This window comes from Lithobates pipiens, unplaced genomic scaffold (assembly GCF_037356315.1).
Source record: "Lithobates pipiens isolate NorthernLeopardFrog02 unplaced genomic scaffold, aLitPip1_a1.2 Scaffold_22, whole genome shotgun sequence".
NCBI classification, from domain to species: domain Eukaryota; kingdom Metazoa; phylum Chordata; class Amphibia; order Anura; family Ranidae; genus Lithobates; species Lithobates pipiens.
In genome coordinates, this window is record NW_027507784.1 from 10,763,887 (window position 1) to 10,787,941 (window position 24,055).

The window sequence follows — 24,055 nt, forward strand, 5'->3', positions numbered from 1 at the left end:
TTAAACAGAAAGTATTTTACTCTGAACTGGTGTCAGCGTATTGCTTCAGAGCATGCATGCTTTATATTAAATCTGATCAGAAGTAGATATACCGTATTTATCGGCATATAACACATACTTTTTTCCCCTTAAAATCAGGGGGAAATCGTGGGTGCGTGTTATACGCCGATCCCCCCCGCCAATCTGCCGATCTGCGCTGTCTGTGGAGCGCCGCCGACATTTATCGAGCCGAGTGTACTGTGTACTCGGCTCCACTCTCGGTCATGCCCAGTCCCGCCTCCTAGCCTTTATGTCCCGCCATTGGCCCGGTGATGTGTCCATCACAGGAGCCAGGACAAGGGGCGGGATGGGGGCGTTACTGCGAGTAGAGCCGAGTAGCCGAGTACCCTCGTCTCGGTCTATGTCGACGCCAGGAGGGGCTGAAGATCTCAGCGGCGGCGGGAGGAGCCGAAGATCTTGGCAGCGGAAGGGAACCGCAGATCTCGGAGGCGGTGGGAGGAGCCGAATGTCCCAGAGGCGGCGGCAGCGGGAGGAGCCGAAGATCTTGGTGGTGGCGGCGGGAGGAGCCGAAGATCTCGGCGGCGGCGGTAAATTTAAAACTAAACCATGCTGCAATTTGGGGGAAAGCTGCAGGGGGACAGTGCAAGGCTGCAGGGGGACAGTGGAAGGCTACATTGATGGGCATTTAAAATGTAAGGTTTTTTTCCTTAAACTTGCCTCCTAAACTTGGAGTGCGTGTTATACGCTGGCGTGTGTTATAGCTGATAAATACGGTAATAATATCTGACTTTTGTTCTGATCCAAAACAACATCACAACCGGAAGTGAGCAAAAGCTGCATGACCAGTGTAGTCTAAAGGTCCCCTTTGATTACCCATTATCATTCTCTCCAACCCCACCCCTTTTGCACATAACCCGGAAAGATAAGACCACACTTTGCTTTTGGAGTAAAATGGCCATAACAGCCTTTATTAACATTACTCAAACACTCCAATGAAAATATATATCTATATAATAAATAACCATAAATATATATATATAACCATAACAAAAACATCCAGTCCAACGAATTGCCCGATCTGGTGATCTCTGACGGTGACCCATAACTTTAACCAACACCAACTCACTGCGGTACCCACTTTCACTTAACCAGGCCTCCAGCTGTGACCGCTCGGAGACAAACATCTGACAGTGATAACTATAACGGTATTCCATCCAACGTTCAGGAACACACCGGAGGGACCCATACTAGCAATGGGCCCCCCACCCCTTTCAGATGACCTCTGAATTTACCGCCAACCGTCAAAGACCACCAGACCAACACCGCCACAGCCCAAAAGGATGCCTTGAGGGCCACCCTACACCCTCAAAGCCTTCTGGATGGACCCTCCTGTAATCCCAAAGACCACAGATCAATCCCGACATCGGAAAGATGCACCCCATCCCGCCAAAGGTACAAGCCTACATTGCATTCCAGCTCCCGGTGTTGAATCACGATCCCCCATGTTGAACCACGAACTGCCCAACCACTTTGTTTACCCGAATCCTTGTTTTGTTAATGCTCTCGATGGACCGAGCCCAGCGCCACACCGTTCTGGCCACAATGTCCGACCAAACCATCACTGTACCCGGGAACAGGAATTGCAACCGCATAAAATTGGACTTGATGTCCGCCATCAGATCCCTTACCTTATGAACTGCAAGGTCATTCCCCCCAGCATGGATCACTAACACCGCCGGGGGCCCCTCCCGTGCCGCGTGACTCCACACCTCCCACAGCACATGGTCCCACTTCATCCCCAGGATCCTCAACCATCTCAGGCAAGCCTCCCTCCGGGAAATACCAAGTTGCCTGCCATCTGGTCGTTGGTCTCCCCTCCTGGCCCCCCAACACACGTAGGAGTGCCCCACGATCCAGACGAGGCGAGCCGGACCTCCATCTGAAAAGAAAAACGTACATCAGATCACATTAACCCGACCCACAGAACCCTGCATAACAAAAGCAAACCTATCAACACTGCCCTGCAACCCCACTGGTTGCTTGCACACGTAACTTGTCCGTGTGTTCCTCATGTTTTTTTTTTTTTTTTTTACAATCCACAACTCAATCCAACGCCAACTGTGGCCTGACATATGATCTAAACCGCCTACATTCCCACCGCCAGATCCGGCGTACCAATGCTTCGTCCAACCCATACCGGGCAGCCTCCGTGGCCACCCCGATACAGAAGGAGTGCGAAGCAAATTCCTTACCATCCAAACCCACATCCAGCAAACATTTCCGGAACACCGAAACAAATTGATATCTGGATAGGAAGGACCCGTCCTCATGCCGCAGGAAAGGACCCCCACCCCTCCCCCCCAATGCCCGGAAATCCCGAATCGCTGCAACTGGGCACACCGTTGATCCAGGAAGGGCAAACAGTGATACCAACACACCTTTGCCCCGCTGATCCGTCTTGGACCTGCGCAGCCAAAGCCCCACCCGGTCCCCCTGCAAGCGAACCTCCTCCTCCAACAAACCCCCGGCCACTCGCTTGCTCGGGCACACTAACTCCCCAATCCGAAATGCCCCATAAAAGGCCAGGGAAAAAGCCGCTGTAAACAGCCGCGCTTTGTAACCCGAAGCACAGATGAACTGCAGCCGGGTGCAAATCGCCTGCAAAATCACAAACGTGACCGGCAGCCGACCATCCCTTGTTCTGTTACGTTTCCGATAGCCCTTTAACGCTTGCCGTACCCAAAAATCTTTGGTCCAGGCCTCCACCCTCAACAATTTAAACAAAAATGTCAAACCCGCCAGCTTCCGGGGCAACCAAGGACACCGATACCCCCTGTTCCATATTCCGGGCAACAAAGTAGAGTACCAGCAACTGTCCCTCAGGACCCCGCTCACTTACCCCAGCTTTGCGTACCAGTCCGAACCATTCCGTCCACACCTTGGAGTAGGCCGACCACGTGGACGCACTTACCGACTGCTCGATCCATCCCGCGGCGATTCCAAAGGCAGCTTCCAAATCCACTCCGGGCAAGTGACCCCTTCCACGTCCGCGCCCGGAGCCAGTTCCCTGAACCTGTCCCACTGGAAACGAGACAAGGAGTCAGCCAACTCATTATCCACGCCCCGGATGTGTACAGAGTAAATAAACACGTTCAACTGTAAGCACCGAAAAACCAGTTGTCGCATCAGCCGAACAACCGGGGGAGAAGTGGCCGACATGCGGTTAACCACCTGTACCACCCCCATGTTGTCGCAATTAATGCGTAACTTAAGATTTCTACACTCTTCCCCCCAGAGCTCCAAAGCCAACACCACCGGGAACAGCTCCAACAAGACCAGATTGCCCAGGAAACCTGCCGATTCCCAAGACCGCGGCCACAGCCCCGCACTCCACCTGCCCTTGAAAAACGCACCGTACCCGGTGGAGCCTGCCGCATCCGTAACCAGATCCACATCAAAGATACTGACTGGGCCCGACATCCACATCGCCCTCCCATTATAGGAATCCAAGAATTCGTGCCAAACCCGCAAGTCCTCCCTATGTTCCCTACACAGACGAATGAAATGAGTTGGAACACGGACCCCCGCAGTAGCCTCCGACAGCCGCCGGCAGAAAATCCTTCCCATTGGAATGATCCTACAAGCGAAGTTCAGCTTCCCCAGGAGGGAATGCAACATCCTCAGCTTGTTCCTAGGCAGCCGGCACTCCATCACCTGGGAATCAATTACAATCCCCAGGAAACTGAGCTCCGAAGTCGGGCCTTCCGTTTTATCCTCCACCAAAGGAACCCCGATCCTGCCTGCGATGTGCTGCAATGTGGACAGCAGAATCACACACACAGCGGAGGCAGGCGGGCCCACACAGAGAAAGTCATCCAAGTAATGGATAACCGACTCAAGGCCCGACACATCCCTCACCACCCATTCCAAAAAGGAGCTAAAAGTCTCTAAGTAAGCACACGAAATCGAACAACCCATCGGCAGGCACATATCCACGTAAAACTTGTCACACCAGTGGCACCCCAACAGCCGAAAGCTGTCAGGATGGACCGGGAGCAACTGGAACACCGATTCCACATCAGCCTTAGCCATCAGCGCCCCCCGTCCGTACTTCCGCACCCACCGGACTGCCACGTCGAATGATGTGTAAGACACCGTACACGCATCCGGGTCAATGAAATCATTGACCGAGCCCCCCTTAGGGAATGACAGGTGATGAATGAGTCGAAATTTTCCCGCTTCCTTTTTGGGGACCACCCCCAATGGGGAAACCACCAAGTCGGGCCAAGGCTTCCCCTCAAACGCCCCCCCCCCATACACCCCAGCGCCACCTCCTTGCCCAGCTTCTCATCCACCACCCCAGGATGTTGCAACGCCGACTTCAAATTCTTCGCCACCAGCGGCACCGCCGGCAGTGAACAGGGTATCCTAAAACCATCCCGAAACCCCGCCACCAGCACCCGCGCCGCCTCCCTCTCCAGATACCCACTTAGAAAAGGAAGCATCCTTGCCAGCATCACCGGCATCCGCCCTTTTCTGAGTAGCACCCTATGGGCCTCCCCAATCGCATCCATATAACAGAAGAGCGCTGAGCAATGCTCCGGGCTCTTCTCCCTAATGATGCTTGCCAGAATGGCAAACGCCTGCAACCAGTTAGAAAAAGTGCGCGGTATCAACCGATACCGCCTCTTCTCCTCGTCCTCCTTCTTTGGAATCATCAGGCTTAACCCTATCCAAATTAAACTTCTCCAATGGGAGAAGCGAGAACATCTCCAAATACTCCCCCTTCGCGATCTTCTCCCGCACCTCCTGTTTCAAGTGGGCCCCCAATGGCCCCTCGAAACACACATACACCTCACAGTGCACCGTATCAGCCAACCGAACTATGTCCGATCTAACCACCGCCTCCTTCTTACCCGCATCAACCACTGGCTCCTGGACCACCCCTTCCCCCGTCGAGGCCGGCACAGATGGGGCCAGAGGCACCGATCCCCCAGCGGCCCCAGGGCTCCCCTGAGCCTCCCAGCCGGGGGAGCAGCCCACGGGGCCACCGGCGCTGGCTGTGTCAACCCACCATCAAACCGCCCCACCAGCGCTCCCGCAAACCCTCCAGCAAATCCCGCATCTGAGTGGCAGGCTCCGCCACCCCAGGGGCATGTCCCACCGCAGCCCCCGTGCCCGCCACCCCCTTGTCCTGCCCAACAAGCGGCACTGGCCTCACCCTACCCGCCTGCACCACCCCCAACAGACCCCGCAATGAAGTTGACAACAAGGCAGCATCTTGTGACTCACCTGGCTGTCCGGGGGCTCTCCCCACCATCACCAGCAGACTGTCGGCATGACCCAGCCCTGCTAGCCTCAGGAGAAGCGGACACCCGGGCGCCGCTGCTGGTCTTGTGACTGGAGCAGCCCGCAGGCAGTACCCGCACCTGCCCAGGCCTGGACGCAGCTCCTCTGCCTCTGGTCAGCGTCCCCTGAGCCGATCCATCCCGCTCAGCCATCCCTCCGGGAGCATGAGACATCGCAGCAGCAGCCCCCCTCCGCCATAGTCCACCACCAGAGGGGAGCCCCTGCCTCGCGGTGCATCCGCCCCGCCCCCCACCCCCGGCCCGCGGCGTGTATGCTGCTCAAGGCCCCCTGTATCCCGCTGCGAGCGTTTTGCCGGGGGGATCGAACGATCCTCCTCAGGGCTCCTTACTACATGAGGTGGGCGAGTAGAAGGCCCCGGTGAAAAACATGCCGGAGGCCGCGACCTCCACGTGCACTGCGCCCGCTCACCGCTCCTCGATGAAGGTCCTGCCATCTCTGCCATGTCGCCCAGCCTGTCCCACAGCCACTCCAGTCCATGTTCCACCGCACGCCTCTGCAAGTCATCCAGCATCGCCTCAATGTCGGCCATTGTTAGAGGAGCAGTCGAGCAAAACTGCCTCCTCTCACTGTTCCTTCCTTCTGCACTGCCTGTAACTCCTCCCCTTCCTCCTTTTATACCGCTCCTCCCATTCAGCTTCAGTTCTTTCTCTACTCCTCCCTCTATTACCTCATACCATAACTTAACCCTTCCAGCTCTTATCCTCACTGTCTTGCCCGGCCCTTCGGTCCATACACTGCGGGCCTCTCTGGAATGTAAACAATCATGGCTCTCACAGAACATTGTACTGTTGTACATTGTACATCCCCCAACAAAAATTTCAGACTGTTTTTATCTCCTGTGTTGGAGAACTTGTAAGAAGTTATCAGGCTGATAACAGAGGTACAGAGCAAGATAAAGCCACTGGACTCAGTGCTTTGGAGAGAGATAGGAAAACACTACAGATATACGAGCCCAGCTCACATTTCATGAATCAGTTTACATCCACTTTACAAAATGACAGGCCTTTAATGAGGGATCTGTCCCCTCTGCCCAGTCAATATCTGGATAGTTGAAGTCCCCCATTATAATGACATTTCTCTGCCTCACTGCCATTTCTACCTGTGCCAGGAGATCCAACTCCTCCTCTTCCTTCAGATTAGGGGACCTGTAACATACCCCCACTATTCATTTCCCACTTGCTTCTTCCCTTTGAAGTTCCACCCACATGAATTCCACCTCCCTCTTGCCCCATTTTATCAGATTTTTGCTGCACCCTCATTGCAGACTGGGTGGAATATGAATCCAACAATTCAGCTCACAAGGACAATCCCGACCTCTATTGGGAGGTTGACAAATCCTTACAAATCTTACACGGCATCCTTTATAAAACACTCAATGGCGAGTTCCCGGGAAGCTCAGAGTGTTCTCCAGTCACACAATACCCCTGAGAACTAGAACTAGATGGCATAAAGAAAAACAACAGTTTGATCAGTGGGCAGAACAGTTGGAGCTGGTTAAATGTTCCTATACATATATATTATTATGTAAATTTGGTAATAAAGCAGAAAAATTGCCATGAAGAGGAATGCGCCAGAAAACTCATAGCAGTTCTCCAACACCAACAAAGGTCAGCGTGATCCTCTCCCATGGAAGTAAAAAAAAAATGATGGAAGATTTCTATGCTCACCCTGCGCCCAAGCTTTCTTAAACAGGCTCCAGCTCTTGAAGTATCACGGCCTCCCAACTTGAGATGCCAAATGCTCATATAACTGCAGGGGGAATCCTAGCAAACACCTAGCCAGCAACAAGGCTTCAGCCCGATGGCTTCTCTGTGAATTCTTTAAGTTGTTCAAAGATACCCTGTAGCCCACCCTGCTAGAGGTCTACAATGGGATCTGGTCAGGTGGTCCATATTTGTCTATGGGTAACCAGGTTTATATTTTATTTATTGGCAAAAAAGGGAAGCGATCCCCTGGAACCTGTGTCCTATCGACCTACAACATTGCTCAAATTGGATGTAAAAATCCTCTCCAAGATCATAGCTTCCCGATTGGCAGATATACTGCCAGCACTATTACCATCCAGCTTAATTGGGCTTCATTAAATGAAGGACCACCTCAATAAACATATGCAACATTCTTATGGTCCTAGAATGTGCTAAATTAAACCCGACGGCAATGTGATCATCACCCTGAATGCCAAGAAAAACTTTGATAATGTCAGTTTTGACTAGCTCTCCTTGGTTCTTGGCAAGAAGGCCTTTTTGGGTCCTTTTCTTCATCTTGCTCATAATAGGTATGCTTCTTTGATGGCCAGTGTGGTGTTTGCTGGTCTACTATCAGATAGATAACATTAGGCTCTTCAAGGTAACAAATCAAGAGTGTCCCCTAGCCCCTCTTTTGTTCAACCTGGCTTTGGGAACTTTATCGCGTTACTTATCCAAGGCAGCCCCCTTGTATGGTGTCCATATAGGGAGGCTTGAGGTGCCTTTTTTGCTGATGATATCCTCATCCTCACCGCTGATCCTGATGTAGCCAGGAGTTGACTAATGCTGCCTGCAAGGTCAGGAGACACTGTGCAGCATGACTTCTGTGGAGCTGTTTTCTCCTAGTGTTCAGTCCAGGACTCTGTGTTGTCATATCCTGAACGTAGAGTGACTGAGTGCTAAGATTAAAGCAAAACATCTTGGGATGTGTAGCCCAGGGAGTCAAAATCTGCATTCAGCTGGACTGTTTTGAACTACAAATACAAGCCAGCTGGGAAAGAAGAACAGGGTGCTGGGAGAGGTGATAAAAGGTGAGTGTGTGGGTGAGATCTCTCTCTCGGGACCCCTGCCTGGAACTGCTAGCAAGTGACTGTGTGTCAGTGTGTGCTGTGGCCGAATCTTGGCTTGTGCTACAAAGAACGAGAGAAAGAGTCATGGTGTGCGGGTGTAGGAACATCTACTGCTCCCCTCCCCCAAAAGAAGAACCCAAAAGCCGTCACTGGCTAAGTTTTTGTGATTGGAATCTACTGCTTATAGTCTTGCAGTAAATAAGATCCAACAATTTCACTTAAACTTATGTATGTGTCTCTAATCATTTTGATCATCAGCAAAAAGACCTCTCACCATTTATTTCTAGACACCTACCCATCCAGACTAACCCAATGTTCCCATCAGGACTGCAATGTGAGGCCGTTTCAACATGGAAAAACTAAATGGCTGATGTCAGTCTCTCAGCTCTTCAACTTCGACCCTGGCAACCCTCAGACCCTCAATGACATCACAAACAAGTTCACCTTTCCTCACGTCATCTCTTTCACTTTTAACAATGCATTAGCAATGAAGGGTGAAATCTTTCTGTCATGATAAAACAAAGAGGTTCCAGCTCTCCCTGATCAACCGCCTCTTCCACACTCAAAATGACTCCATCTCAGGCATTTACTGACCTCCTAATCTGCAATGTATGAAACTGTTCAGCTCATTCTCAGAAACAAACCGAGTCAAGGACTTTTTATCTGAATCTCTCACGGATAAACTGCTAAGCTGGTATAATGAAATCTCCACCTGATCATCAATGAAATATGGTGAGGATGTCAAACTAAAACTATTACACAGAGACTATATTCTCTTTCTTGCCTCCAAATCCAGGCCACAGGCTGCTCCCTGCTCTTGATGTGGCCCTCATATAACAACACTTGCTGTTTGCTTTGGGCTTTGTCAGCCCATAGCAGTCTTTTGGGACCAGGAGGTCAATCTGGAATAACACACCGTCATGTCCCCAAGGACCCTCTCGTATTACTTTTTGGGTATGAAAGGCCAACGCCTCAACCACCAATGTCTAGGACTGTCACAACTTCCTACCCACATTGGACATGCCTGCTGGCGGCTCGTAGGGCCATTCTGAAGAAATGGACAACCTCTACTTCTCCAATTGTAACAGATGTCAAAAGAGAATTAAAAAGCCTGCTACATCGGGAAAAGCTGCACTCCCAATTGTTTCACCTCTAAAAAATGTTTTACCTCCAGATGGAAAGCTTTCATTGACTCAACTTTTTCTCTTTTGACCTCTTTTTACCTTCTTCTTTTTGCCTTACAAGTAAAATCGCTCCCCACTTATTTCTGCTACAATAAAGATCTACCATACAGCCACAAACTCCTCACTAATGATTGACTTGGGAAAGGAACTATTCCCAGTTCCTCTATAATCTTATTGTATATCGGTGCTTCACTAATCTGCTAGACATCTTATTGTACGACGTGCTGGACCAGTTCTGGTCTTCTTCATTCCCTCTTATAGCTTCTTAATAGTTAGCTCTTTCTCTGAGTGATCACTACCTAACGCTTTCCTGCTAAGCCTCATTTTTGGCCGACTTCTCTGATCCCTTCTGGATAGATGGTGACACCTCTGAGAGAATCCATCCATGTCTCCTTTTGTGTAGACAGTTTGCATTTTTCTCTTCATTAGCATGGGCGGTTACTTGGCTTGATTATATGCTAATATTTACACATCTCTCATGTATCTCAATTATCTTCTTGTTTTGTTTAGGGCCTGCAACCCCATTTCTGGGTGTCTGTATTGAGTAAAACCAAATAAAATGTATTATAAAAAAATGTAATTGATATATAAGTCACCATGCTTTATTCCCAGAATATAGTTTTAGTGTAGAGATACGAGGGACTATGTTCACTGTAAATTGGAAGATCAATAGTCATAGTACCGAGCTTATATAATAGTCATAGTACTGATTGTATATAATAGTCAATAAGAGACATAAAGCTACCAGTTCTGAAGTGGTTAGCTATTTCAGTAAAATGAGTCAGAGATGATATTACACGGGTTGTTCTGTACTTTAGATGTCAGCATTGAAATGAAATCCATCACATTTATGCAAAGTCAATCATGAGACGGATCTCTGAAGACTATTTCCATATCTCCAACTCTAATTATATCATTCTGTCTGCTATCACTGGACGTGTCCCGTCATCTCTGTCTGGAGATCACACCAAACCTCAGCATGATGCATCCGCTCTTCTTATCCATTTTAGTCTCTTCAGTCTTGGGACTCGGCTTGGCAATCTCTTCTTACACTTGTATTGTGATGGGTAACCTGGACATCATCAGAAAGAAAGGGAAGTTGAGTCCCACCGATGTGATCTTTCTGGCTAAGGGGATTGTGAATCTTCTCCTCCAGTGTGTGATGAGCCTAGAGGGAATGACCTTTGCCTTGTCTCTGAAAATCTTTAATATTAGACAAGTATCTGTATTTATGAACACATCAGGTTACTTCCTAATCTATTACAACTTCTGGTTGACCTTCTGGCTCTCGGCTCATTACTGTACCACCATCACCAATCTCAGCTATGGGTTCTTCATCTGGCTAAAGAGAATTGTGTCCAATTTCCTGAGTCACCTTCTATTCCTGACAGCACTTGGGGTGTTCATTGTGAGTGTCCTGGGCTTTTGGGCTCTCAATGCAGAAAGTCTTATCCAGTCTTCTGTGAACAGTACAAACATCTCTGTTATCAGTTTAGATAAAGTATTTTACTATCATGTGTCTGCAAACACCCTAGGTGTCACTCTACCATTCTGCCTTAGTCTTCTGTGCCTGGTCCTCACTTCCTCCTTTCTGCTCAGACACGTCTGGAGGGTGAAGAATAACGACTCTGGATCAACACGTCCAAATCTTCAGGCTCATGTCACTGCACTGAGGACAATCTTCTTCTTACTTCTCATCTTCACATTCTTCTGCGTGTCTCGAGCGCTTATGATTCATCAAAATTCATCTTCACATTCTTCTGTGTGTATCAAGTGATCAGTTTTCTTCCAAGAGCCTCACTGTCAATAGTTTTTTGGAATTTACAATTATTATCTCCATCGGTGGAGGCCGCCGTCATCTTCCAGGCCAGCAACAAGCTGAGAAGGATCATTCTGAGAAGATTCTGGACCAGAAGCTGGAGGAACACAGAGACTTAACATGTGGAGAACGCTTAGCTTGAGGTTCTAAATATATACTATAGACATTTAGTGTGATAGAGATCAATGTAAAATGTTTCCTAAGTCATAGCATTTTGTTTTGTATGGAGTGTGGAAGGGTTATATCTCCTCTCATATTTTAATAGTTGTCTGTGTTCCTTACTTGGGTCTTTCACCTTCTCGGTTTGTCCCGGTTAGAGATGGGCTGCACACTCCCCTGTTCGGTTCACAGCAGAACTCCCGAACAGGGGAAAAGTTTAACCCCCAACCGCAAACTCCATTGAACTCTATGGGAGCAAAACATGAGAAATCAAAAGTCCCCATTTTGAAGGCTTATATGCAAGTAATTGGCTATAAAAAGGGGTATGGGGGGGTCTGGGTACTGCCCTGGGGTACATATATCAATGCAATAAAAAAAAAAACAATTGTTTTTAAATGATGCTTAAAGTGAAACAATAAAAATTCACTTAAATATCGTGCCGGAGGGGTCTCCTTAGTGTGCCTGCAAAGTGGCACATGTGTACCATGTATAGATAGAACCTGCTGCAGCAAAACTGGCATGTATAAAGAAAGAAATGAGTCAAATAACATTTAAATTAACTGGCAGTTGCAATTGTAGGTCAGCAATATAAAAAAAAAAAAGGTGTAACCCCCAGTCCATACTAGCTCTTATGGGTCTGGTATGGATTTTAAGGGGAACCCCACACCAAAAAAGAATAAAGAAAGGGGCGTGGGGTCCCCCCAAAATCCATACCATACTCTTATCCGAGCACGCAGCCTGGCAGGTTAGGAAAGGGGGGGTGGGCGAGCTCTTCTCCCTCCCTGGACCATACCAGGCCACATGCCCTCAATGTGGGGGAGTGGGTGCTTTGGGGCACCCCCACCCCAGAGCACCTTGTCCTCATTTTGATGGGGACAAGGCCCCTTCCCCACAACCCTGTGTTGTGGTAGTGGGGGTCTGCAGGCAGAGGGCTTATCGCAATCTGGAAGCCTTGTTTGACAAGGTGACCTCCCGTGAAAGAGTAGGAGTACGTTGTACCCCTACCTATTCACTAAATAAGAAAAATAAAAAGATGCAACATACGTTTTTGACAAGTCCTTTATTTAAAAAAAAAGTAATAAAAAATAAATAAATAAAAAGTCCCCTGATGCAGATCCATAAAAAAAGCTCTGCCCAACAGCTGACCACTAAATAGCGGCTCTGTCGGGTGATATTTCCTAAATAAGGAAAGGGATGGGGCTACCTGGGGATGTCACATGGTGGCCCTTCTCCCTTGTGACATCACCCACCGGTGCATCATCAGCTTACAGCTGAATGTAAAAAAAAAAAAGAATTGCCGGCAATGAAAAATTAAGACAAAAATGGCTTGGAGTCCCCTCAATCCATACCAGGCTCTTTGGGATTTTGAGGAGAACCCCATGCCAAATAAAAAATGACATAGCCCCCCCCCCCCTAAAATCCATAACAAACCCTTATCTGAGCATGCATATTGACAGGTCAAGAAGGGAGCAGGGGACAAACAAGTGTGCCCCCCCCCCGAACTATACCAGACCACATACCAGACCACATGCCCTCAACATGGTGGGGGGTGTTTTGGGGCACGGGGGGCTCTGTCACACCACAAAGCAGCTTGTCCCCATGTTAATGAGGACAAGGGCCTCTTTCCCATAACCCAGGCTGGTGGTTGGGGGGGGGGAGGTTTGAGGGCAGGGGGCTTATCAGAATTGGAAAGCCTCCTTTCAAAAGGGATCCCAGATCCTGCCCCCCATGTACATGAGTATGGGGTACTCATTTACCAAAGAAAAAGTGTAGTGTAAAAAAAGACAGTAGGCAGTTTTTGACAAGTTCTTTATATGAAAAACTAAAATTTTAAAAAGCACCCCCTGGTGTAGATCGATTGTTAATCACGGAACAAAATGACAGAAAAAAAATGCCTCAGACTGTCTACTATCCAAAAAGGGGTAATTTGGGGGGTATTTATACCGTCCTGGCATTTTAGGGTCTCAAGAAATGAGATAGGCCGTCAGTACATCTATATACCATAGTTTTAAACTTTCACACAGGCTAAACAATAGACACTGATCTGGGTGATTTTTACCAAGGAAATGTAGCAGAATACAGTTTGCCCTAAATTTATCAAGAAAGATTTTATATCTGAAGAAAAAAACTCGCTCCTCCATGTCTTTATGGACCTTGCTTTGTGCACTGGTGAGCAGTCATGTTGGAACAGGTAGGGGCCCCAAAACTCCTCCCACAAAGTTGGGAGCATGAAATTGTCCAAAATGTCTTGGTATCCCTTCACTGGAACTAAGGGGCCAAGCCTAACCCCTGTGTTGGAGGTACTCTGATGCTTTGGGGGAATCTGCTGTGATGGGGCCTCTGATGTGATGAAGGGGATCAAATGCAATGGGGGACATCTGGTGCAATGGGGGAACTCTGATGTAATGGGGGACTCAGATGGATTAGGGGACCTTTAGTGTAATGGGAGACCTCTGATGTAATTGGGGCTATGATGAAATAGGGTCAGGACCATCTTTAATATCGTTTGAACCCTGGGCAAAAAATTTCTTGCCCCCCCCCCCCCCCATGCAATTTCACTCTCCACCTGCTCTGAGACATACAATAAATAGCAGCTAGACTTAAAATCAATTACTGTATCAGATCAGGCAGCAATTGAGATTGGTTCCCCGCGGTTACAGCATATCATTACTGCTTAATGACTGGTTGCTAGTGGTTACAGCACATCATCTCCTCACTGCAGGGGAGCATGATATACATACGAATGCCACCTTTATTTACATATCAATGCCACCAGCCACAGCTATATACCACTGTTTACATATGAATGCTGGTTATTTGAATATAAACACAGGGTCTGCTGGTGAGTAATCTGTACATAACAATAGGGCAGAGCTGGGCATCATTAATACCAGCAATTTACACTGAGATATCGGGACACAGCACAGGACTAAAACTTCAAGGGACAAGGGAATTTAAACTGGGATAGTTGGCAAGTGTGAGGCAGCTGCTTTGGGCCCCACAACAATGACAGGGCCCAGGGCAGCTGCCCCTTTTGTCCTGCCTTAAAGACGGCCCTGAATAGGGTACCTCTGATGTAATGAGGGGGCTCAGATGGAAGAGTTGACCTTTGGTGTAATGGGGGGACCTCTGTTGTGATGGGAGGCTCTGGTGGAATGGGGGACCTTTGGTGTAATGGGGGACCTCTGTTGTGATGGGAGGCTCTGGTGGAATGGGGGACCTTTGGTGTAATGGGGGACCTCTGATGTGATGGGAGGCTCTGGTGGAATGGGGGACTTTTGGTGTAATGGGGGACCTCTGTTGTGATGGGAGGCTCTGGTGGAATGGGGGACCTTTGTTATAATGGGGGACCTCTGATGTGATGGGGTCTATGTAATGTGTTGGATTTTATGTATCAAATAAAAAAAATGTCAACAGTTTAAACTGCTTTGGTGCTCTGATTTCTCTTACATCGTAGTGTTATATCTGGGCATCCATGGTATTACCTAGGGATGAGCTTGGTGGTCGAGTTGAACGCACGTTCGACTCGAACACCGGCTGTTCGCCCCGTTCGGCGAAGCCAGAACTCTGTGGGCCATTTGTGCCAAATTCATGTAGCGCTCGCGGCCCACAATGCACTGCCATCGCAGTGCATTTCTGGCTCATGATTGGCCAAGCATGCACTGTGACCCGCATGCTTGGCCAATCACAGCGCCGGCAGCAAGGAGAGCCATGATTGGCCACAGGCAGGATGCCTGTGGCCAATTATATCTCAGGCTGTGTAGTACACGCCCCACACTATATAAGGCTGCCAGCGTGGCGGCCTTGTGTAGTATTCCGGCATCTGCAGGAGTTAGTGGATGTTGTGTGTGTGCCTTCACTGCACAATACATCTACCCTTCATTGCTGTTCTGAGTGTTCTCTAATTGAGCCATCTGCCGTCTGCAGGAGTTAGTGGGCGATTGGGTTTTGTCTGTGTGCCTGCACCGCAGAATACACCTGTATCTACCCATTGTTGCTGTTCTCTAATTGAGCCATCTGCCATCTGCAGGAGTTAGTATGTGTTGTGTGCCTCCAGCACAGTATAGACCTGTAGCTACCTATATTGCTCTTCTCTAATTGAGCCATATGCAGGAGTTAGTGGGTGGTGTGTTCCTCCAGCACAGCACAATATACACCTATATCTACCCTTTATTGCTGGTGTTCTATAATAAAGGCATCTGCAGGAGTTAGTGGGTGTTGTTTGCCTCCAGCACAGCACAGTATACACCTATATCTACCCTTTATTGCTGGTGTTCTCTAATACAGGCATCTGCAGGAGTTAGTGGGTGTTATGTGTCTCCAGCACAGCAAAGTATACACCTATATCTACTCTTTATTGCTGGTGTTCTATGATAAAGGCATCTGCAGGAGTTAGTGGGTGTTTTGTGCCTCCAGCACAATATAGACTACCCAATTGCTGGTTTTCTCATCTCCCTGCAGGCCATTACCATGTCTGGAAGGCCAACAAGGAGAGGCAGACAGGCACAAGCCAATAAAATAGGGCAAGCAGGCTCTGTGTCTAGAGACAACAGTGCTGGTCATGGATGTGGTGCATCGTCATCAGCACATGGCCATGGGACACACTTGTCCTTATTTTCGGCAGCTGGACGTGTTGAGCCGCATCATGCCGAAGACTTGGTAGAGTGGATGACCAAGCCCTCTTCATCCTCCTCATCCTCTCTCACCCAGGCTCAGGGTACTAGCAAAGCAGCTGCCAACGCATCCTCTTCCCTCGTCTCAATGTCATCATCAGTGACTCCTTCCCTAGACCCACCACATCCTCCTGAGGAGTCCCCCGAACTGTTTGAGCACAGTGTTGGGTACATGGTCCAGGAGGATGCCCAGTGTTTTGTGGGCTCTGATGATGACACTCAGCTAGAGGAAGGCAGTAGCGTGAGCGCAGAGAGAAGGGATGCTCAAGAAGGACAGAAATCTAGCAGTCATTTTCCACAAGCTGCAGCATACTGCCAGGTTAGCTCCAGCGATGAAGAGGGAGGGGATGATGAGGGCACTGACTCCACGTGGTGCCTGGTAGGAGAGAGGAGGAGGAGGAGGAGGAGACACATCTCCAACGAGGCAGGATGCCCTCCGGGGGCCAGCTTGGGGGCAGCACAGCGACTGAATCACACCACAGAGCTCCGCCTGTGCAGGGCGCTGCCTCTGTGCATATTCTAAAAGTTCTTTGATGTGGGCTTTTTTGAGACGAGTGCATCAGATTGCACCGCTGCTATTTGCAAAATATGTCTCAAGCGTATCTCGTGTGGCCAAAACATCAGCCGCTTGGGCACCACATGCTTGACCAGACATATGTTGATCTGCGATGCAGCTCGTTGGCAAGCGTACCTCAAAGACCCACACCAAAGAACAAAGCGGACCTCTCCTTGCTCCTCATCAGCTGGGATCTCCAACCCCACTAGACCTTCTGTCCTCTCTGAAACCTGCACTGAGAGGAATGAAAGTGTAGAATTAGGTGTGTCACAGCCAAGTGCTTGCGGGCGCTATGCTAGCAGTACACCCACGTCCAGTTGTAGCAGGCAAATTTCCCTGCCCCAGCTGCTGGACCATAGAAAGAAGTTCACTCCCAGCCATCCACATGCCCAGTAGTTGAATGCTAGCTTGGCTAAATTTCTAGCATCAACTGCTGCCTTTTCAGTTTGTAGACTCAGCCCCCTTCCGTGAGTTTGTGGAATGTGCGGTTCCTCAGTGGCAGGTCCCCAAACACCAATTTTTCTCATGGAAGGCAATTCTGGCTCTCTACCGGCATGTGGAAGGCAATGTCTTTGCCTCGCTGGACAGGGCGGTCAGCGGTAAGGTGCATATTACCACTGACTCATGGTCCAGCAGGCATGGACAGGGACGTTACCTGTCTTTCACGGCCCATTGGGTCACTCTTCTGGCAGCTGGAAAGGATGCAGGACAAGGTGCAGTAGTGTTGGAGGTTGTTCCGCCACCACAACTCCAAAATTCTACTACTGGTTGTGACACACCGCTCTCCTCCACCCCCTCCTCTTCTTCTTCCTCCATGGCCTCTTCCAGTGCTCTGTCCTCAGAACCAGCGGATCTCCGTAGGCGTTCCAGGGGCTACGCAAGTATGCAGGCAAAACGATGCCATGCCGTGCTTGCGCTGGTTTGTTTGGGGGACAGGAGCCACACTGATGCAGATATTTTGTCAGCTCTGCAGGGGCAGGCCGAGAGGTGGTTGACGCCACGCCAGCTTAAAGAGGAAGTAAACCCTGATGGGTTTACTTCCTCTTTCATTCCCTGCAAAGGCAAAGCATAATGGACTACTATGCATCGCATAGTAGCCCATTATGTGTCACTTACCTGACACAGGAGCCAGCGAAGTCGCCGCTGTCCCCTGTAGTCCGCCGTATCCATCTTGCAGGTGGCGTCTCGCAGCTCCGCCGCTGTCATTCGGCGAAGCCGCGATGACGTCATTCCCGCGCATGCGCACGGGAGTTGACGCGCGCGGCAGCTCCATTTTTGGAAATGCCGCGCTCAGTGCGCCTGCACGCCGCTGTCTACGGCGTATGCGCCGTAGACAGCGGTGCCCGTTTTCGGGCAAATATCTCCTAAACCATATAGGTTTAGAAGATATTGCTTGGACCTACAGGTAAGCCTTAATCTAGGCTTACCTGTAGGTCAAAGTGGTTTGTAAGGGTTTACATCCACTTTAAGCCAGGATTGGTGGTTTGCAAAAATGGCACCAACCTCAGTTTCGCCCTCCGACAGGGACAACTGACCCATGTGCCCTGTGTGGCTCACGTCCTTAATCTGGTGGTGCAGCGGTTCTTGGGCAGGTATCGGGCTTACAGCATGTCCTGAAGCAGGCCAGGAAAGTCTGTGTGCATTTCCACCGTTCGTTTAATGCCTGTGCTCGGCTGGCTGAGCTCCAAATGGAGTTGAACCTGCCCAAGAACCGCCTTATATGTGACATGCCCACCAGGTGGAACTCAACATTGGCCATGCTGCAGCGGCTGCACATGCAGCAGAGGGCCATCAATGAGTACGTGTGCGACTATGGCACCAGGACAGGGCCAGGGGAGCTCGGTTTTTTCTCACCACGCCAGTGGGGCATGATCAGGGATGCATGCACTGTCCTATCACCGTTTGAGGAGGCCACAAAGATGGTGAGCAGTGACAGTGCATGCATCAATGACACTGTACCTCTTGTCCACCTGCTGGAGCATACGCTGCGTGGAATAATGGACAGGGCACTTGAGGCAGAACAGAGGCAGGAAGAGGAGGACTTCCTTGCCTTTCAATGCCCCCTTTATCCAGACAGTTTTTTTCCACTGTCCCACCCATCACACAGGAAGAGGAGGAGAAGGAGGAGGATGAATGTGTCAGCATGGAGGTGGAGGCTGGCACTCAGCATCAGCATTAGCAGTCTTGTAGGGATGATTTACAGTCCCAAGAAACCCGTGGACTTGTACGTGGCTGGGAGGAGGTAGCTGCGGATCATGTTGTACTTAGTGACCCAGAGGACTCCGGACCGAATGCCTCAGCTAACCTACGCTGCATGGCCTCCCTGATCCTGCAAAGCCTGCGGAAGGATCCTCGTATTCTTCGGATCAAGGAGAGGGACCATTACTGGCTGGCCACTCTCCTTGATCCACGGTACAAGGGTAAGGTTGCCGACCTTATCTTGCCGTCACAGAGGGAGCAGAGGATGAGACATCTCTGGGAGGCCTTGCAGTAAGGTCTGTGCAACGCGTTCCCAGAGACTGGGAGGTTACAAACTCCTGATCCTGGACAACGTGTTGCTGAGGCATCGGTCAGAAGGAGCGGTGGAGAAGGTGGCCGTCTGACCGATGCTTTCAGACAATTTTTTAGTCCACAGCCCCAAGGTATGATCGGTTCCTGCAACCATTGCCAGTGTCTGATTTACATGGTGCAGGAATACCTAGGGGCAAGGTCAGACTTGGACACCTTTCCCACCGAAAATCCTCTGGCTTACTGGGTCTTGAGGATGGATCACTGGCCAGAGCTTGCACAGTATGCAATTGAGCTACTGGCCTGTCCTGCATCCAGCTTACTTTCGGAATGCACCTTTAGTGCTGCTGTTGGTTTTGTAACCGATCACAGGGTGGGCCTGTCCACCGACTTGGTTGATCGACTGACCTTCATAAAGATGAATCAGTCTTGGATCACCCACAGCTACCAAGCACCTGAAGCTGATGTAACTGAATAATTTTTTTTGAAATATCACATCCCTTCAAGACTGCCTATGCTGATGCTGAGTGACTGTCCTGTTATGTTGATTGTCTATCCTCTTCCTCCTCCGCTGATATCTTTTAAGAACATTTTTGGTTCTGGGTGATGCCACCAGCCCAATTCTTCAGTTTAACAGGGGAGTGTAATTACAATTTGTGATGCAATGCTTTGTAGTTGGGCTCATTCCTGCACTCCAACTAGAGTATATGGGAGAGGTTGCAGTGTACAGGCCCAATTTTTAAGCCCCTGTTTAACAGGGGCATGTAATACAATTTTTGATGCAATGCTTTGCAGCAGGGCTCATTCCTGCACTCCAACTAGAGTATCTGGGAGAGGTTGCAGTGTTGTGGCACCAGCACCAGTGCCTGAGGCCCAATTTTTCAGCCCCTGTTTAACAGGGGCATGTAAATACAATTCTTGATATAATATTTTACAGCAGGGCCCGTTCCTGTGCCCACCCAGAGTATCTGTGAGAACTTACAGTGTTGTGGCACCAGCACCGCTACCACCAAAGGCCCTATTTTTCTACCACTGTTCAACAATGGCATGTAATTACAATTCTTGATATCATTGTTCACAGCAGGGCGCTCCAGCACCCACCAAGAGTCACTTTGAGGGCTTACAATGTTGTGGCAAAACCCACACCTTGTTCCGCCATTTCTGCAGAGCATATAGGGCAGGCCCCTACTTTCAAACATCCAACTTACAAACGTCTCCTACTTGCAAACGGAAGGAGACAACAGGAAGTGAGATGAAAAAAGACGGACGGCCAAAAAAATTATACAGGGGTGATAACCCTTCCCTATGTTTTCCAAAAGGCTTAAAAATAAATTTTTTGACTGGAGCTACACTTTAAAAATGTACCAGTTCAAAATTACAAACAGATTCTACTTAACACAACAAATCGACACAGTCCCTGTCTTGTTTGTACCGCCTGTATACTGCTGTTCTGAGTATATAGGGCCTGGGGGCCACACGTCTTTCCTTTATTTAATATGGGTACGGGGTTCCCCTTAATATCCGCACAAGACCCAAAGGGGCTGGTAATGGGCAGGGGGGGCTACCCATGCCATTTTTCTCAATGATTTTTTAGCATGGACGGTTACTTGGCTTGATTATATGCTAATGTTTACACTTCTCCCATGTATCTCAACTTCTTGTTTTAAATTATAGTGTTGTCAGGGGCTGCTGCTACTACCGGAATGGATCACACCGTATCCACTTAATATGAAACTAAAGATATGTTGGTATTTCGCTGACCCTATATTAACCACTTCAATACCGGGCACTTAAACACCTTCCTGCCCAGACCAATTTTGAGCTTTCAGCGCTGTCGCACTTTGAATGACAATTGCGCGGTCGTGCTACACTGTACCCAAATGAAATTTTTTGCATTTTTCCCCACAAATAGAGCTTTCTTTTGGTGGTATTTGATCACCTCTATGTTTTTTTTTTTTTGCGCTACAAATAAAAAAAAATACCGAAAATTAAAAAAAATATATGTTTTTTTTTGTTTCAGTTTCAAAACTTTGTAAATAAGTATGTTTTCTCCTTCACTGATGGGCACTGATGGGGCTACACTGATGGGCACTGATAAGGCGGCACTGATGGGCACCAATGATGTGGCACCAATGAAGTGTCACTGATGAGGTGGCATTGATGGACACTGATATGTGGCACTGATAGGTGGCACTGATGGGCACTGATAAGCGGCACTGATGGGCGACACGGATGGGCACTGATAGGTGGCACAAATTGGCACTGATAGCTGGCACAGATTGGCATGGATGGGCGGCACAGATGGACATGGATAGGCGGCACAGATGGGCATGGATAGGCGGCACAGATGGGCATGGGTGGGCATTGATAGGTTTGCACGGGTGGGCACTGATAGGTGGCACAGGTGGGCACGGATAGGCGGCACAGGTGGGCACTGATAGGCGGCACAGGTGGGCACTCATAGGCAGCATTGTATTGTTATACTGTACTAATGGATACTAATCAGTGCCAAACAATAATGCATGCCAATCAGTGATGCCCATTGTGGGCACTGATTGGCATCCATTATGGGCACTGACTGGCATCACTGGTGGTCTAGGGAGGATTACCTTTTGCTGGGCATCCCTGGTGGTCTGGTGGCGTCCCTGGTGGTCCAGTGTGGGCATCCTCGGGGGGCTGTGCTGATAATCGATCAGCACAGACCCCCCCCTTGTCAGAGGAGCAGCCGATTGGCTCTCCTCTACTCGCGTCTGACAGACACGAGTGAGGAAAAGCCGATCACCGGCTCTTCCTATTTACACTGTGATCAGCCGTGATTGGACACGGCTGATCACATGGTAAAGAGTCTCCGTCGGAGACTCTTTACCGAGATCGTAGTTGCCGGGTGCCAGACTGACACCCCGCAACAACGATCGCCACGATGCGCGCCCCCGGGGGCGCGCAGCGGCTCATAATCCTAATCACGTCATATGACGTCCGATCAGGATTATGCAACCACTTTGCCACCGTCAATTGCCTATAGGGCGGGCGGCAAGTGGTTAAATAACCCTAAGAGGTTGATAAGTATAATGCCTAGTTACACAAATCAATAGTGTAATATAAAAAAATATATATATATAAATGTCTACTAATTAATATCAAAAAGTGCAAAGTGCTACATTAAATAAAATAATATAAACACACCACAGAGGTGATAGAATCCAAATAAATGAAAATCAAGTGAGCAAAGGTAAGTAACTAAAAACAGTCTCTTAAAACTATTTTGATAAAGTGCAGAGAAAGTGCAGAAAAAAAAAAAAAGTAAATGCACTACAGAGTCAATTAAAAACCTCCACGGAAACACAACTGCTTCAATTGAGTGCAAAGCCAAAAGAACAGTGAATTGATCATAAAGTGCCAAGTGCGTCTTATAAATGTGCAAATAAGTAAACACTCTCCAGAGGTGATATAAGTGAACCACCCTAATAATAAACAAATGATATACAAGAAAATAAGAAAGACCTAGACCAAAAAGAGGGTACCCTCTCCTGATCACATGGGAATAAACTTTAGAATAAACAAAAAATATATATAGTAGTAAACGCACTACAGAGCCGGCTGTAACATACGTTATATCAGAATGAATCCGGCCTCTATAGATTAAATATACATATTGAAATCCATCAAAAATAAAAAAAATAAAAAGATATAAATATTCAAGTCCATAAACAACGGTCTCCTTTAAGTGCAAGTGCTTTGTGCAAATTCTCCCAGTGCTTAATCCCGCTGTGATCACACTTTAGTGGGCAGTGGCCCCTTACCTATAGCAAGGAGGGATTGGCATAGAGGTATATAGATTTCTTTATATGTCTTCTCTCCTGGTAAATTCGCTCACCTTCTCCTTTAAAGTTTATTCTTATTGCTCCAGAGGACCCAGTAGATTAATAGAGAGGGAATACCATAGTGTAGTATTTCACAAATAGCATTTATTAAAATTTTCATACACAGGGTATTCACACATTAATAGATAGAAAAAAAGCCTTTTTCTAGTAATCAGCAGAAAGTGCATCCACAGTCAGCATCCTTCCCGTCCCTACGCGTGACATCACACCACGTGACTTCATCAGGGGATTGGATAGGAACCTACATTTTGGTCTAGGTATACTCTTTCTTATTTTCTTGTATATCATTTGTTTATTATTAGGGTGGTTCACGTATATCACCTCTGGAGAGTGTTTACTTATTTGCACATTTATAAGACGCACTTGGCACTTTATGATCAATTCACAGTTTTTTTGGCTTTGCACTCAATTGAAGCAGTTGTCTTTCCGTGGAGGTTTTTAATTGACTCTGTAGTGCGTTTACTTTACTTTATTTAATATAGCAGTTTGCACTTTTTGATATTATTTAGTAGACATTTATATATATATATATATATATCTTCTTGTTTTGTTTAGGGGCTGCAACCCCGTTTCCGGGCTGTTGTCACCCGTGGTGTCTATACTGAGTAAAACCAAATAAAATGTATTATAAAAAAATGTAATTTATATATATAACGTCACCATGCTTTATTTCCAAATTATAGTTTTAGTGTATAGATACGAGGGACTATGTTCACTGTAAACTGGAGGATCAATAGTCATAGTACTGAGTGTATATAATAGTCATAGTACTGAGTGTATATAATAGTCATAGTGCTGAGTGTATATAATAGTCATAGTGCTGAGTGTATATAATAGTCATAGTGCTGAGTGTATATAATAGTCATAGTGCTGAGTGTATATAATAGTCATAGTACTGAGTGTATATAATAGTCATAGTACTGAGTGTATATAATAGTCATAGTGCTGAGTGTATATAATAGTCATAGTGCTGAGTGTATATAATAGTCATAGTGCTGAGTGTATATAATAGTCATAGTGCTGAGTGTATATAACAGTCATAGTGCTGAGTGTATATAATAGTCATAGTGCTGAGTGTATATAATAGTCA

The 24,055-nt window shown here is 48.1% G+C and overlaps 1 protein-coding gene across 1 annotated transcript; it reads left to right on the top strand.

The window, feature by feature from the left end:
* The first annotated feature begins 10,432 nt into the window (after nt 1-10,432).
* Nucleotides 10,433-11,146, top strand: LOC143925588 (taste receptor type 2 member 40-like). Its single transcript, XM_077450062.1, has one exon. It carries the CDS (start codon nt 10,433-10,435, stop codon nt 11,144-11,146), a length of 714 nt encoding a protein of 237 aa, XP_077306188.1.
* The last annotated feature ends 12,909 nt before the right edge of the window (nt 11,147-24,055 follow it).

Excerpts from the sequence above, each read along its gene's own strand:
- LOC143925588 (XM_077450062.1), top strand. The coding sequence starts at position 10,433 with ATGGGTAACCTGGACATCATCAGAAAGAAAGGGAAGTTGAGTCCCACC.